The sequence below is a fragment of the Rhododendron vialii genome, chromosome 7a, assembly GCF_030253575.1.
Source record: "Rhododendron vialii isolate Sample 1 chromosome 7a, ASM3025357v1".
Taxonomy (NCBI): domain Eukaryota; kingdom Viridiplantae; phylum Streptophyta; class Magnoliopsida; order Ericales; family Ericaceae; genus Rhododendron; species Rhododendron vialii.
The window spans coordinates 16,907,780-16,923,561 of record NC_080563.1 but is presented as its reverse complement, the minus strand read 5'-3'; the positions used below and the strand labels follow the sequence as shown (position 1 = coordinate 16,923,561).

At 36.4% G+C, this 15,782-nt stretch overlaps 1 protein-coding gene and 1 long non-coding RNA gene across 3 annotated transcripts; both read right to left on the bottom strand.

Moving 5' to 3' along the window:
* Positions 1-1,718: 1,718 nt before the first annotated feature.
* LOC131333799 (phosphomevalonate kinase, peroxisomal-like) lies at positions 1,719-11,380 on the bottom strand. 2 transcript variants are annotated; one of them, XM_058368558.1, is made up of 11 exons: positions 11,214-11,380; positions 9,138-9,197; positions 8,802-8,946; positions 7,135-7,232; positions 6,879-6,988; positions 6,748-6,800; positions 6,038-6,424; positions 4,791-4,895; positions 4,369-4,596; positions 2,531-2,653; positions 1,719-2,374 (listed from the first exon to the last, which is right to left on the bottom strand). In XM_058368558.1, exons 2-11 carry the CDS (start codon positions 9,143-9,145, stop codon positions 2,144-2,146), a joined length of 1,488 nt encoding a protein of 495 aa, XP_058224541.1. In that variant the 5' UTR covers positions 9,146-9,197; positions 11,214-11,380; the 3' UTR covers positions 1,719-2,143. The 2 variants fall into 2 exon arrangements, with proteins under 2 accessions (XP_058224541.1, XP_058224542.1); XM_058368559.1 differs by having other exon boundaries at positions 9,138-9,187; positions 11,214-11,336.
* Positions 5,452-6,030, bottom strand: LOC131333800 (uncharacterized). Its single transcript, XR_009201916.1, has 2 exons — positions 5,736-6,030; positions 5,452-5,694 (listed from the first exon to the last, which is right to left on the bottom strand). It is a non-coding gene; the product is annotated as an uncharacterized LOC131333800 (long non-coding RNA).
* Positions 11,381-15,782: the final 4,402 nt, after the last annotated feature.

Genomic DNA, 15,782 nt, shown 5'->3' with positions numbered 1-15,782 from the left:
AACTGGAAAAAATGGAGTCCAGGCATTTTGCCAACTGCAGAAGATTAGGAAGGATTATTGAAAGAGCAGTGATTTCCCCCTTCTCGTTATGTACCCGTAATTCAGTTTTATAATACTCCTATTATTCTACAATTGAATTGTTTTTTTTTCAAAATTTGAAGGGTAAAATTGTCAAGTTACACCAATACAGATAATAAAAAAAAGGACGGTAAACATTACTCCATTCAGCTCAATTTATTTGTCCCTAATTTTATGAGTGTTGCTATATGTACCGACCACGGGGAGGGAAAACGTACCGACGGCCGCCGGCGGGCCGTCTCCGGCCACCGGACGGCCGATCCGAGCCGTTCAAAAATTCTAAAAAATAAAACCGAGGGGGTCAACGCGGGAATCAAGGGCATCCGAGGTGTTTAGGGTGCTTGATCAAAGCACCCTTTTTTCGTGTATATATGTGTGTGTACATATATACACGAAAAAAGGGTGCTTTGATCAAGCACCCTAAACACCTCGGATGCCCTTGATTCCCGCGTTGACCCCCTCGGTTTTATTTTTTAGAATTTTTGAACGGCTCGGATCGGCCGTCCGGTGGCCGGAGATGGCCCGCCGGCGGCCGTCGGTACGTTTTCTCTCCCCCAATGGTCGGTACTCATAGATTTTTCGTAATTTTATTATGACCGGATAAAACTTATTTATATGAAACATGAATTTTGTTTGGTAGATATAAAAATATTTCATTAAATCAAGTTTTTAAAGTCATGGTAACATCAACTTTCTAAAAAAACTAATAAATTCGGACAAAAGGAGTAAATAGGTTGGGATGAAAGAGTAAATAGGAAAGTGCTGAAAACAAATTCCATTCTAAATTTCTCATTTCTCAAAATAATTATTACTAGTTGTATATTTTGGACTAGATTAATAAATTTAAGGACATGCAGAGGACAACATGATTAATGTCCTCTGGACCCACACAAAGGAGTACCCGTTTGAAAGGACAATCAATATTTGACAAGTTGTGCATGTTATATAATAGCGCAAGTACTGATAAATTTCTGGTACTATTATGTTTAATTTGATAGTGTCATTTCATGCTGGTTTTGGTAAACAACTTCCTTGCATTTTGGTGGGACAAGGGACCCGATGGTGCGCCAATACACCATAGGATTGTAGGACGTCTCGGTGTGCCCGATCAGAATTTCATTATCGTGACGTGAACCATTTAGTTCGTAGAACTTGTTGAATGCAATGTGTGAATCAAGAAATCATGTTAATCGGACAATGATATATACATGATTCAAATAGAATTGTCTCGCAGCACATTTTAAAAATTACACAAAATCGTACATTTTGCTGACTCTCTCAAGCGAGCGTTTCATGCAGCAGTTACGGTATTTCATTTAAGAATAACATATCAAAGCAAACATATTGTCAGGGCCTTAGAGCAAAATAATGCTTGCATTACTTGATTTGAGCTGCCAAACTTTTATTAGTCCTACAGCATTATGCAAAGATATATGTCAGAGCTGCAACCGAAATAATTTGGGTGTTTGGATGAGGGAGAATATGTAACACTGGCATTTGAAAGTATCATTGGCAAGTAATGTTGAGACTTTGACCTTTCCACCAAACCTAACCCACCATCTACACAATAATAGGAGTATTATTTAAGCACAATTATTTGAACCCCTCACTTGCTCATTACCCATATATACAAGGTCAACAACCAAATAAGATTTGATTATATTTCATTCATTCATGGAATAGAATAACATGTTACAAACGCGTTGCACACACACCTACACAAACATTCGTATAATTTGTTGTGTCCGCACAGACCATTGCTTAAATACGAGCCCTTTAGAGGGAAAAAAAAACAGTTTGAGCCATACCTACTAGTCTATTAGTACCTTATTTGAGCCATACCTATCACAACAACAATTACAGCAGTTATTCAATGGCCGTTTATTGGTTAGAAGGTCCCAATAACCTCCAAGTCTGGAACACGACTAAAAAACCTATTGATGTATAAGAAAAAACCCCCACTGCATTTCTCGTTCTGAGAAATGTGTAATTTTATTCTACCATGGAACATACACTGGAAGATTGCAGCTTAACTGTTATTAAGTGAAGAAATGGATGATCGAATTTACTTGGTCCGCGGATCCCCGGTTTCCAAAGAAACTCCACGAGGATCTTCTCTCACCAACAAGGCGAGGACGTTGAGTGAACTCCATTCTTTGGCAACATTGCTGCTTGAATTCCCTAAAGTCACGGCAAAAACAGCATCAAAACCACCTGCTCCAGGAACTCCAGCAAATAGAACTCCTTCCATATTCATAGTAGCATCCAAAAGCTTAGTTTGAGATTCAGGTTCTATCTGTGAATTGGAACGGAATACAGTCAGTGACTGAATTCGGACTACTGGTAGAACACTCTACACAGAGAGAGAGAGAGAGAGAGAGAGAGAGAGAGAGAGAGAGAGAGAGAGAGAGAGAGAGAGAGAGAGAGAAGCATCAAAGTAAAGAGAACCTACTGGTATGCCTGCAGCCTGACCCATCAGGCGCATGTGAAATCTGATCTCAAGCATTGTATCTCTTGCTCCTAACAATGCTTTCACGATTTCAGCTTCAGTTGGTTCACTGGAGAGCTCCATCCACTGTATAGAACCAGCGTGTGTAAGATCCTCCACAATACCATACAAGAATTCTGCACATAATTCATTCCTAACAGAGGGAAAAGCAATGGGCATAGCGCAGAAGCATATGCTGGAACAAACATAATTTAATCTTCCCGTAAAATGAAGTGGGAATGCATAATTAAGTGATCGATTAGTATTTTATCTTGTGTTTCATCAGCAATGGTAGTTTCAACTGTGAAATGGTATCATACTGAAGCTATAACTCTTATGGAAACTGTGATAGAACCAAAACAAGAAATAAGAGGTCCCCGTGAGACTGGCAACATATTACAAATGTTGTAGGAGTATAACATAGTGATGTTTTACCTCATCCCTCTGTCAACAAATCTACCATTGAAATCACAATGACCAACCTCTTATCTCAGACAACGGTCAACCTCACAGGTACTTGAAATATAATACAAATTATAGAATCGTATTTTATGTTATACCTGTCTACTGTAGCATTTCAGGGGTTATGTCGATTAAAAAAGCATACAAGGAAGTTAATCATGTTTGTGCTTCTTTTCAAAATTCCGTACCTCTATAGGCTCTATTAGGTCTCTCTCTCTCGCTCTATGTTTTTATTATTTTTATTTTTGAACTATAGAGGAAGTTGGTTCCCAATGTTAGAACTTAGTTCTCACTGGTGATCAGTTCCTCTATTACCCGTGTAGATTCTTTGTACTGAGGCATTTTGGCCCTATCAACCCTGGCTAGGTGCCCTAGAGCTGCCGAGGTTCAACGGAACAAAAAAGGAGAAAGTCCTTGTTTTGAATTCACAAATTACAAGACAGCATAAGATTGAAGCAGGTTGCAGTACAAAGTTAGACCATAGAATTCATGTACATTAAAATTCTTTCAGTGCATGAATGAACCTCTTCACGCAGAAAAACGAATCAACCAGGGAATTCTATGAACCCTGCTAGTTGCAGATGCAATGTTATACTGAGATACAAGCAGTCCTTTCACTCATTAACATTCCTATTATAAAAAAAAAAAAAATTCATCTATAACAACATGATAAAATTTGCTATACCTCTACCAAGGTTTTAGAAGCCAGCTTGGTCGAAGCAAACCTGCCAGTTCCAGGTTAACACTGCATCGCTTAACTGGGCAATCGCTAGGCAGGTAATAAGCAAAAAGGGACGGAAGCGTAGTTAAAGGTGTTTGCAGGCCATAACTTTCTCTGTTTACTGGATGTGGGATTGGGCATTATGCATGAGGGTTGATAGCTACATATCGTAGTTGTGCAGTCAACAGATTCCTTCGTACCTAATGTAGGACGATAGATCATATAAAGGCAGCTAAAATGTGCTCTGATGTAACCCCTAAAAAGTCGATTTTTTCTTTGCCATTCTTTGTTATTGTTTTCGTGAGAACAAATTTAGATCACATGATTGAAATTGATCTGTTCAAAGTGGAAGGTACTAAGGGATCATTCGGTTAACACCATAGTTTTGACAGATTATTATTTAAATAGTTCAAAATGTGCATCATCAAGTTGTAAATGTGTCGTCGGCTAACTTAAAAAGTTGACAACCACAACACCTGATTTCCAATCCGTATCGCTTGATACCTGATACTCAGTACCATTACACTCCAAATGTTATGTAACAAGTACTAAATCAGCTATTTAAAAAAATGAACTCTGCATGCATAGTGGCTACTCGTTTAAGAAGCTTCTGAATTACCTTTTCTGACTTATGCAAGCTGCATTTGTCAATAATGGATGTATACGAATCCCAGTGTTCTTTTGCCATTGTGCTTAACATATTAAGACGAACTTCAAGTGCTGAATTTGCATCTGACAACTTTTTCCATGTTTCCAGGGCCTTCTGAGGCTTGGATTTTTGCCACTTCTTGACAGCACCAACCATCGATACTGTGGATGACCCTCCAGCACCTGGCTCTCCAAGTAACTGGAAACGCATCACAATTACTAATAGCAACCAACAAAAGGAAATTACAAAGTGCACTTTTTTTTTAAAAAAAAAAAGGCAAAGGAGAAAGTGACATTTTCATCAGTGTTCGGCCCCTAGCATACCCATGTCTACTTGCGAACATGGAAATGAAAGTTCATGTAAGTAGCATGGTGAATGATCAGCGTACTTACAAGATTCATCAATGGGGGCAGCGAAAATTTAGTCCTCTCATGGTCCCATTTGCCATTTATCACGTCACTGATGACTTCCTCTAATGATTTTCCTTTAATTGCGTCCTGCAACTCCACATAAGCAAAACTTCAACAATCAGACAGATTCAAGTGAAAAACTGCAGAGAATCAGCCCAATACTGTGTTTGCCCCTGTTGATGCTATAATTCTCACAATACTCGTAGATTTCGCAGTTTTATGCAAACAGGACAAAGACAGACATTCCATCAATTCCTTAATCTGAATGTTTCATCAAATACTATTAACCAGGCGAACAACACACAACCACCCAGGTTAGGTGGACAGAGGGCGAAATGCAAGAGATCGCATGGTGTAATGTTTAGACTGTACTGTCAACTGTCAAGTGCTAAACACTAGAATCAAGTCAATCCATAGCCCAATTTTAGTGGAGCAAACTGTCAAGTTCGTCCCCAATCCCTTTCCACGACCCTGAAATCTTGATCTGACAAGATCATATTCAGGTAATTGGCTTCTAAAGACATCAGTAAATAACTATAATTTGGAAAATAATTCTCTAACAAGAACATCAGTCACAGCCAATTGGTGTCGACATCAACTCCCTTGTTGCACTATTCATGGCACTCATGGTAGCATGAAAACATTGTTTTTTTTTTAAAGGCAAGCAGCATGAATAACGTTGAATACATTTAAAGACTATACAGAGACTTTTACGATATGAGTTCAAGTCTACATGGTGTAAAGACGTACAAAAAGCACATACTCGCATAACTTTCTTAGCTTCTTTTGTTTCCTTTTCTCCACTCCCTCCAGCATGAGCTCCATTTTTCATGCTACTCCCTTATTAGTGATGAATAACAAATAATGCCCAAGTGGAAACTGATGCCTTCATACGGGCATAAATGATCACATCCACATAACTGATACGTAATTTGGCATCCTTAATCCTCGCCTAACAATCCAACCAGAACCCCAACACTCAACCTAAAAAGAAAATGTGTAGATCTTCTATGTTGACAACTTGGACAAACCGATGGTGTAATTTTCTTTGTCCATCAGTCCTTTAGTTGCCAGTAAAAATTCTGATGGTCCCTTGAAAGCAGTTAAGAAAGCATGCTGAGATATGGCATCGTTTCAACATAACGATTATGAGGGAATAATATCCATGAGTCCATGACATCATTTTGTGTACAAATTTAACACAGAGAGAGAGAGAGAGAGAGAGAGACCTGAGCAGAAGAAAGCACATCTGGCGAAAAGCGTACATATCGTTGACTCCCATAAACTGCAGAACTGACATCAAACCCACTGCCCACTTTCCCTTGTGCAATGCAGTGAGCAGTTTGAGCTATCTCATGCACCACATCAATATCCACAGTACTCTCCTTTTCATGGTGTTGATCTTCAGACAAAGAGGGAAGATTAACAACTGCAAAGTAATGAAGTAAAGCCGCAGTGACTGCAGTTGTCATAGCTGCAGATGATCCCAATCCAGTTTTTGCAACTTCAGGCTTGCGAGTTTCTCCTTTTTCTCCCTCAGTGTTGAAAGTAATAGATGTAAACGGTGGAAGGGAAGCTAATGATTCTGGTGTCAACGGGAGTCTACGTGCTTCAATCTACAGAGGTTAAGGAACAAGGCCACAATACGTTAATCATCAGGTGACAAAAAGAATTCAAATGAAACATAGCTGTAATACATAAATGTTTTTTGTTCTTTCAGAAAGGTTTCCTCAGTGCTGGGATTCTACTTGTTGCTCGTTCTTGCCTGATTGTTAGTAACTGAATGCTGTAAAAAATGAAATCAAAAATTTGCAGGAAACCATGGTTGAATACTTGTCAAAGCATGTATCAAAGAGAAGTGATATTTTAGGAAAAGAGATTAGCCAATAAACCCCCTAAAGATAGACAAAGGTCAAGTATAACTGGAAAGGCAGGGTACCTGATTCCGATATGAATAGAAGTCATTGCAACCTAAGATTGTAATATCAAGACCTGCATGACTAATCCATCCAGATATCAGTTATCCATAATTAACTTAACCCTAAGATGAAATGCAGCATCCAAAATTACCCTGCAAAAGTAGTTTGTGTAGCATATCCTTCTTATCCTTGTCAAATTTTGCACGGGCTGCTGCTACAGCATATTGCACAGCAAATTCTACAAAGGGGTTCCTTGAATCACTGAGATTTTAAGCCAATGGTAGTAAGCATCAGCTGAACGATACGTAATACGATTTTATAAAGTCACGGAAAATAAGTACTAGGACAATAACAAACATTGTGATACTATTAGATTAGCGAGTATTGTACAAGAAACAGAAACTTGCCTTGAAGAGACACACTGAAGTGTTAAATGTTCTAACGACATTTTGTAAATAGTTTCTCTTGACATCTGAGGAGAAGTCAATTTCACATACGTCCATGCCTGAAAGAGCATGAAGAAAATAGAAATTGGAACACAAAACCCAGCAATTCATAATGGCAAAACAGTATACCACAACAAAATACTTCTCTATGGAGCTAGCAAGGGAAAAACCGATGTAATAAATGCGAAATGATTAATAAACTCAAGTAGAGTCTTTAGCAACATTTTGAATAATGAGGAGAACTAAATTTCACAGTTGTCCATGCCAAAATGCATTAGGGAAATACTACAATGTCGAATGCAAAAAAAAAAAAACACTTTGCAATAGTAATATTCCCCATGGAGCTAACAACAATTAGTTAATGGTTCAAAATGCCTGCAGAATCAAGAAAGCAAGAAGCCAAATAATGCAGTCCACCCACAAAAATGCAGCCAGAAATCATGTTTGATCCTTCCTATAATAATGTCGCAGGATCACTTCAACAGTTCGCCCAACCAGAGGTCTACATGAAGCTTGGGGTAGTCATCTGAATACCCTGAACTTAGAACAATATTACTGCATGTGCCATACTCTTAACAGACGGCATAACCTTTGACCACCCCCTAGCTTCCATGTTGAAAGATCTTCCACATGTATTCCCCTCTTTTGCTTGTTTTTGGTAGTGCTATCCACTTCATTTCTTATTGTTGCTAGGTTGATAATCAACTTAATTGGCTATTGCTATATTATAATTTTATTCATGTGCTGGTTAAATAGACTATCAGAGAGAATTTTTTTATTTATGAAAAGGCTAGTTATTCAGAAAAAAGAGCATGACCATTTTTGTCTATAGTTTTTTTTTTTGTATCTCCATACAATCAGAAATAATTTTAAAGTTCAAATTAGACTTAAAATGACTTTTCCCTTGGCGATGAGTTATAAGGGTTCCTGACAAGTTTTTCTAATGGCTACCCTGACAACTAATTCTGGAGATGTCACTGTGCCCCGAACAAACTGAACATGGCTTTTGAGAGTTCTGAATATCCCTAAACTTCCACATGGTATTTCTTTTACCATTTTAGGAAACTATAACATTATTTCTCTTTCCCTACACAAGGCAGAAGAAAACAGGAAAATAACACTTAAAAATAGTTTACATACTTCAAATTTGGATGACTCTTAACTGCCAACTAGCCTGCTCAGGTATCAACTCAATGGTGTTGTTCTGTATTCCCCACATCAGCACTATTTTCCCGCAATTTGCATTACATAGATGAATTTGATGGTCTTAGGTAGACCATAATTGTTCATCGACAGCATCTGGAAGTCTCTTTGTTCTTTGAGACTTCTGATTCAGGCAAACCAATCTTCTACAGTATGAATGAAATAAGAAGGGGCGATCTCGGATCTTTATCAGCTTTGGAAAAAAACTATCATATGTACTGAAGGGCCATAACTCCTTATACCAATCTGATGACAATGTTAACTTCATCTACTCAATTCAGTACAAGACTAATGAAGCAAAATCGCACAAAAAAAAGGTGCTATGATGAATAAAAAACACACAAAAAGAAGAAAACCTAAAAATGTAATGAACCAACACTTGTGAGTGAAAGGCTAAATCATAAAGAATTATCATGCAACCTTACCAAGATTTCGGGATCAATATTATTATTGAGTGGTTTCACAATCGCATAGAAACGGGCATTGGTACTGAGTACAACCCCCGCATTGGGCCTCTCCAAAACAAGATACCCCCCAGTCATCAAGACCTTTCCAGGAGCAGAAGCAACTCTATATGAAAAACCAAAATCCAAATCGATAGACAATCCCATAAATCCAAATCGATAGAGACTACTTAATCCTCTATGAAACTCTTTTTCTTCGAATATTGACAAAGTACACACATATTAAACTTCAGTATTTTTTTCCTTCAGGAAAATGAGCAATTGATGATAGTCCTGCAATTGAACAGATGAACTTACACAGCCATTGCTCTTCAATTACCAATCTGACCTCTAAATTCCAGAATCAACTGAAAAAAGCTGTAATCCATGTCAGTAAAATTCACTTCTGCTTGTATGAAGAAGGAAGAAAAATCCATTTGGCTGAGGGGAATAAAAGAACGGAGAAGGAAAAAAAAAATTGAAAATCTCAAGCAAAAGCTACGGAGTGAATTATACCATCAACTGCCTGCATAAGTGCATAGATAACTGCCGATTCACATAGACTTAATACACAACTAACAAAGAAGTGTGGGCCCATGTCAAGCATTGGTGTGGGGCCAAGACCCATTGTGTAAAAGAAGCACGGACATGTATGTTGGCCTCACAAAGCCGTGTCCAACAAGTGTTGGTCATGGACACGACAGGACACTCTCCAGACATGTGTTTGGCATGCCTAAATACTTATCCAATTGTTTTATTATGTTTCTTTTACTCAGTCATATTGTCAATACTCTAGGACACACAAGAGATACACCTAGAACGTGCTAAGGACACATTAAAAGGTCAAAATATAATTTTTAAAACTCTGCCCAGAGTGAAAATTTCCACAAATGTATAGTTCATCCAATGTTCTAAATGGCGCTTGGCGCTAGTAGGGCGGAGACCCACCTCCAAGCGCCAAGCCGCCTAGGCGGCCGCCTAGGCGCCGCCAAGCAATTCGGCGTTTTTTTTTTTTTTTAACAAACCATTATCCAATCAAACTATATTCTATGTATCCATAATACAAGATCAAAGTTCTACATAACCATAATGCAAAGTTTAATGTACAAACCCAAATGAAATTAAGTAGTAGCAACTAGCAAATAAGTTGAATAAGACAATAAGTAGGAATAAACGAGATCGGAGATCCCTAATACCAAGTTAAAAGTTCATCTCCTTTCTTTAACTCTTCTCCTCCATACCCTTCCAAAACTTGATCTACATTAGTTTAATACTATACATTTTAGGCCGCCAAAGGCCTCCAAAGACGTTGATGATGCCGCCAAGCCCCGCCAAGGCCCGCCAAGACCGCCTAGGCGGCCGCCAAACCTCCCTGGGCTCCAAATCAAACGCCAAGGGGTATTGGCGTGGCGGCAGGGTACCTCCAAGCGCCTAGGCGGCCTCGGCGGCCGCCATTTAGAACAGAGAGTTCATCCATATTTATATGTGGACCATTGATTTTCTCTTCACAGCATTACTCTGAATTTGATGAGTTATGTTTCGACGTGTCCACATGTTTGTGTCGTGTCCGTATCCCATATCCATGTCTGTTTCTCAGGTCATGGGTTATTACATGAATTTGAAACTGGTATACATCTCCTTCTTCTCAAAATGTTGGCAACCACATTGTGTCCATTAAGTAATCTATGCGGCATTTATATAACAGGGGTATTACATGAAACAGGTTTATAGTAACAAAGTATTTCTACCATTCCTCTATCATCAAAAAATGGGAAAACAAAAAACAGAAAATCTACTTTCGTGTCTCTCAGTTTCCCTGCAACCAACAACAACAACCAAATAGACTAAACGAAACTAAGCCCATAAGGAAACCTTTTGACAGAATCATCAATGATTCAAGACCGCTTTAATTCACTCTTTCCAAGAAACAATAAACTGGAAGAAGGTAAGATCTAACATATTTCAGGCTAGTTACTCCTCAATAACCTTTCATCACTAATAATTCCAGGTATATCTACACATCAGTTAGACATTAGAATTTATAAAGAACAGGAAAAAAAAATATAGTAATCTCAACTAAAAGCAAATTGTACACTCAATTACCAGCATAGCCATTTCTGTGACAAATACAGTGTCACCAGCATTTCTCTATCATAAACGAACACATACAAAAAAATAAAAAATAATTTTTTTTTCAATGGACTGATGGAGCAAACGAAATTGAAACTACAAGAAAACATTTCCACGAATTCAACAGTAAAAAATGCATTAATCCACCGTTTCTGAACTCATTATTAACCCCGTAAAAGCTAATACCAAATAAATTAACAAAAATTGATCCCCAAAATTTCCAATTATTCTAAACGACCCATTATTCAGAGAATAGAAAGATACCTCTTTGAATGGGTAGCGAGGTCTCTTTTCACCGGAAAATCAGAAGGCAACGCCGGAGGTGAGTCACAGTCGTCTTGCCTACTTCGATCAGCACTCCACTATATTAAATATACGAGTAAACCTTTTTTTCTCGCTTTTGACGTTCCAATGTTCAAACTTGTATGGCTCATTTAAGATGTTAATTACACCCAACACCCCAAATGTTAGCAGGAAATTTTATTTTGGGTCTTTCCTCTCAATTGTGAGAGACAACACCCTCTGCTTTGAGTTTATTTGAAATGGAAACATCCCATCCGCTGGAGCTATTAGTGAAATTGATAAAAGCCGGTACGTGGCTAGTTATATGAGTGTACTTAGAACATCTGCATCAATCTCATTAATTTTTAGACCAAATTATATTTTAAAAAATCACTTTATTACTTTAGTTAGTTCCCATTTGGAGTGTCTATTGCTTCAGATTCTCTATTTGAAAAAATAACTTAAAACACATCATTTTATCAAATAAAGTAAACTACAGTAAACACTTCTTCTTTTTTTGGTGTGGAGGAGAAGAAGTACACTTTACTGGCTCACACCTGCACGAACAAGACAAGAAATAATTAAATACTCTTTAACCCATGAACATCGGCTCGTTAAGGAAGAAGAGGAACTGTTCATTTTTCAAAAAGTTGGAGAGGCACAAACGAGTCTGGTGTGGGTCAATTTTTGGAATTTAGCTCGTTAGCTTGGCGAGAAGTGGACAATAACCAGCTTGATATAGATGCTCTTATTTGGGTTCACCCTTCCTATTTATATATTTCACTAGTCCCATTTCAATAACCACAGTTACAAATTTTCTGTATATCCTATATTGGTTTCTACACTTAAGTTGGTGTTATACGATTAGATCTCTATCTAGGTAATTTGCATGTATTTTCCATGCACACAACGCTCTCTACTTGAGGCGATCATCACTTGGTTGGCTATTGGTCAGTTTATGTGAAAAAGTTCGTCACTAGTGAAACTACTATTACAACTGTTTATCTTCATTTTGCATGCACATCTCTGACGTAATATTGTCTTATCAAAGTTCGCTGGTGCATCTTTGGTTTTATCATCATGTTTTCTTTTTATATTGTTGTGCTATCGGTATTTTTATGTTTGTGCTCCCTTTTTTATGCATATTACATCGTCATAATGTTGTAATAGTTGTACACAGTTAATGTACTTCTTGCCTTTTGTACCACAAAACAAAATCTATTCTATTCTATAAAGCTTGAATTTTTTACTATTCATGGTCCTTCCTACACTATGAAAGTACTTTTCTACTCTTGTATATTTTGCACTTTTGTTGTACTAAGTAAATAAATTGTGCTTGCGTGCGTGATGAGTGGTGCTTCCTTTCCTACACCACCATAATTGCATGTCATTGAATTCTTCCAAATCTAAAATTCAAAATTCATGAACTAAAACAAAAAATCGGGAATGCTAAATGCTATGGAGAATCTTCTATTTCAGCTATGGTTGGAAACTTTTGAAAATGTACTCATATTATTTAAATTTCATGGCGCAACTACTTGATGATTTTCTTTGTCAATATATTATGTTTTCCGTACTCTATAAAACCTAATTTTGTAAAGGCAATTATGCTATACAACTTCAAATTGAAATAACAAAAACAAATTCTACACTTATAAGGCTTTCCTGGGCAAGGTGTGACCTCACTAGCTAGTAATATGCTAATGAACAACCATAATGAAGTCACCCAAAAGAACTAAACAAGGTAAAATTTGCCTATACTTTCGATGGGAGCATGAATAGTATCTTGAAAAGACTTTTTTTAGGGCATGAGAGAAAAGAAATAATTAGAGTAATTTGTAATAACAATATAGGGACAAAGTAGTAGATCGGCAAAAGATGGCACTAAGAGCAAGAAACATGTTGGGCACCTAAATTTTTTTTGTCAAATTATAATGCCTAGTGGATGGAAGTGTGACACTCCCTGACTTAAAAGTAAAAAAAATTGTGTTTCACTAACTAAAATAAGTATACTTATTTTTTAAATTAAAAGTGATGTATTGTGAGAGAATGAATTGTCCTGTAAAACGGAAAATAAGTACTTAGAAATTAGAACCTCAGTGGAACGGGATGTGCCAAAAAAAGAAGTAGCAAAACAGAGTTTAATGATACAATTCAAAGTGAAGAGGCAAAATGGCAAATGTATGTTTTTTTGCTAAAAAAAAAAATAAAATTGTGTGGGGATGCCAGTTGTAATTAACCCGTCAGAAAACTGAAAGTTTGTCACCAACCCCGCCAACCTACCATTTCCGTTTAGGCGCTGTCATTTATTTTTTTCCATAATTCGTTAAAAATTTCTAATTATATTCGACAGTTAGTTACCGAAATTGAGATATATTTTCAGCATCCAATTATCGAAATATAATATTTTTTTCAACAGCTATTTACCGAAAATGTATGTTCGGCAGTTGTTTACGAAAAGTTGAACATATTTTTGGCATGTAGTTACCGAAATAAAATCTTGTTTTTAACCGCTATTTACCGAAATGTTATGTATGATTTTTACCGAAATATAATGGGTTATGGGAGAAAATAAAGGGCTGCGAATAGCAGCGCCCTTCTGTTTTCAATAAATCTGTCCACAAAGACAATTTGTGTAAAGATTGTGTACAGATTTTATTGTGGGGTTTACCACATGTCCCACATAAACGATTCAAGCCGTTAATTAAATGTAAAATATTTTTTCAAGGGTCCTCATAAAAAATACCTCAATCTAATACCTACAGGTGCTTGATCTAATCATCTAATTTTTCATTACCAGAAAATCTGAATGAAAATTTAGATGATTGGATCAAGCATATATCTATAGGTATTAGATTGAGTTGATTTTTTACGGAAACCCATGAAAAACTATTTTACATTTAATGAATGATTCAGATAATTTGTGTAGGATCCATGATGGATCCACATCAAAATCTGCACACAATCTGTACACAGACGTATGTGTAATTAGCAGGGTTCTTTCGGTGGCTTGTTAACCGATGTCCCATTTTCATATTCCCATAATAATTTATTAACCAACGCAAGTACTAGGGTACTATCATTTAAATTTATTAGTATCAAATTACGTTAGGTCGTGTTTCACAATCACCCTTTTAAAGAAGCATGGATGCGAAATATGCTTTGAACAAGAACTGTGGATTTGGCTGTGTCTAATTGACTTATTGGCTTAAAACTCATTAAGACTTATTGGCTTAAAACTCATTAAGAAAAAAAATGTCCGGGTTTGTCTAAACTAGTATACTTATTTTATTGGCTTAAAAGTCATTAAGCAAAAAATCTTAACTTTTTTGACCAAACCTACCAACTTATTGGACCTCAATAAGTCAATAAGCCAAGGTATCTAGAGAAGCCAAACCCACCCTAAGTGACAAGGAAAAGCAGTCAATAAGCCAAGGTATCTAGAGAAGCCAAACCCACCCTAAATGACAAGGAAAAGCATGATGCTAACTGCGATTTAACGTAGTTTGAGTATGAAGTTTAGGCCTAGTTTCGCTAAATAAGCCAAAGAGACTTATTTTTTGTCTTCACTTAATTGTTCATATTTGTTAGTTTTTTGTGAAATAAATTGAAAAGTAAAAAAATTATGAGCAAAATTGAAAATTTTTTTTGAACAAATATTATTTTGCCAAACTAGGTCCAGATCACGTGATTTAACTGATAAATCAATAACAAGTCGTAAATTAGTTAATGATAGGGGAGAGCTCATGGACTAGCCAGATTGGTCAGATTTTATAGTAATCCGAGAATCAAGTCACTACCTACAGGTCATGAATTTGGACAATCAAATCAACTCATAAAATTCATAAAATCAAACCAATGCAAACGATTAGTATATGATTCAGTGACGGTTTTAAACCACGGTTCACTTAAAATTAAGATATCATCTCCATAAACTATTTATAGTACTTAAAATTGCATAAATAAATAAAATCAAAACTTATCTTAAAATTAGTTATGTTTAAATCACTAACATCAGCCAACTAAAGAATAGTAAATAGCACTCCAAATAGGACCATGGAATAAAGTATTAGATTAGAAAATTTGTTATGGAACAAAAAAAAAAAGGAAATCAATTTACTAAGGCCAAGCCAAGCCATGTCTATATAATCTATATTATAAAACATAGCGATTTTTGTTAAAAATGTATAGACATAAAAATAAGAGCAATATCTACAACTGTTAGATCAATTCATGTTAAATTTATAGCCATCAAATCATTTTTTTAAAAGATATAGAAAATATTCTCTTAATAATAAATTTATCAATCTCTACCCTCATTTTTTAGGCAATGTACCTTAATGTAAAATAATGTTGCCTTATATGATCAAATAGAAAAATATCTCAAAATGGTAACTGACGATTTGTGAAGATTACAACTATCATGTAAAACAGTTGGGGAGTACATGCAATTTATTTAAGTTGAAACTATGATACATTCCAACCTGCATTTAGGTATGGGCATCCGTTAGTCTACATTATAAATAGAGTGGTTTCTATTAAAAATGTTTC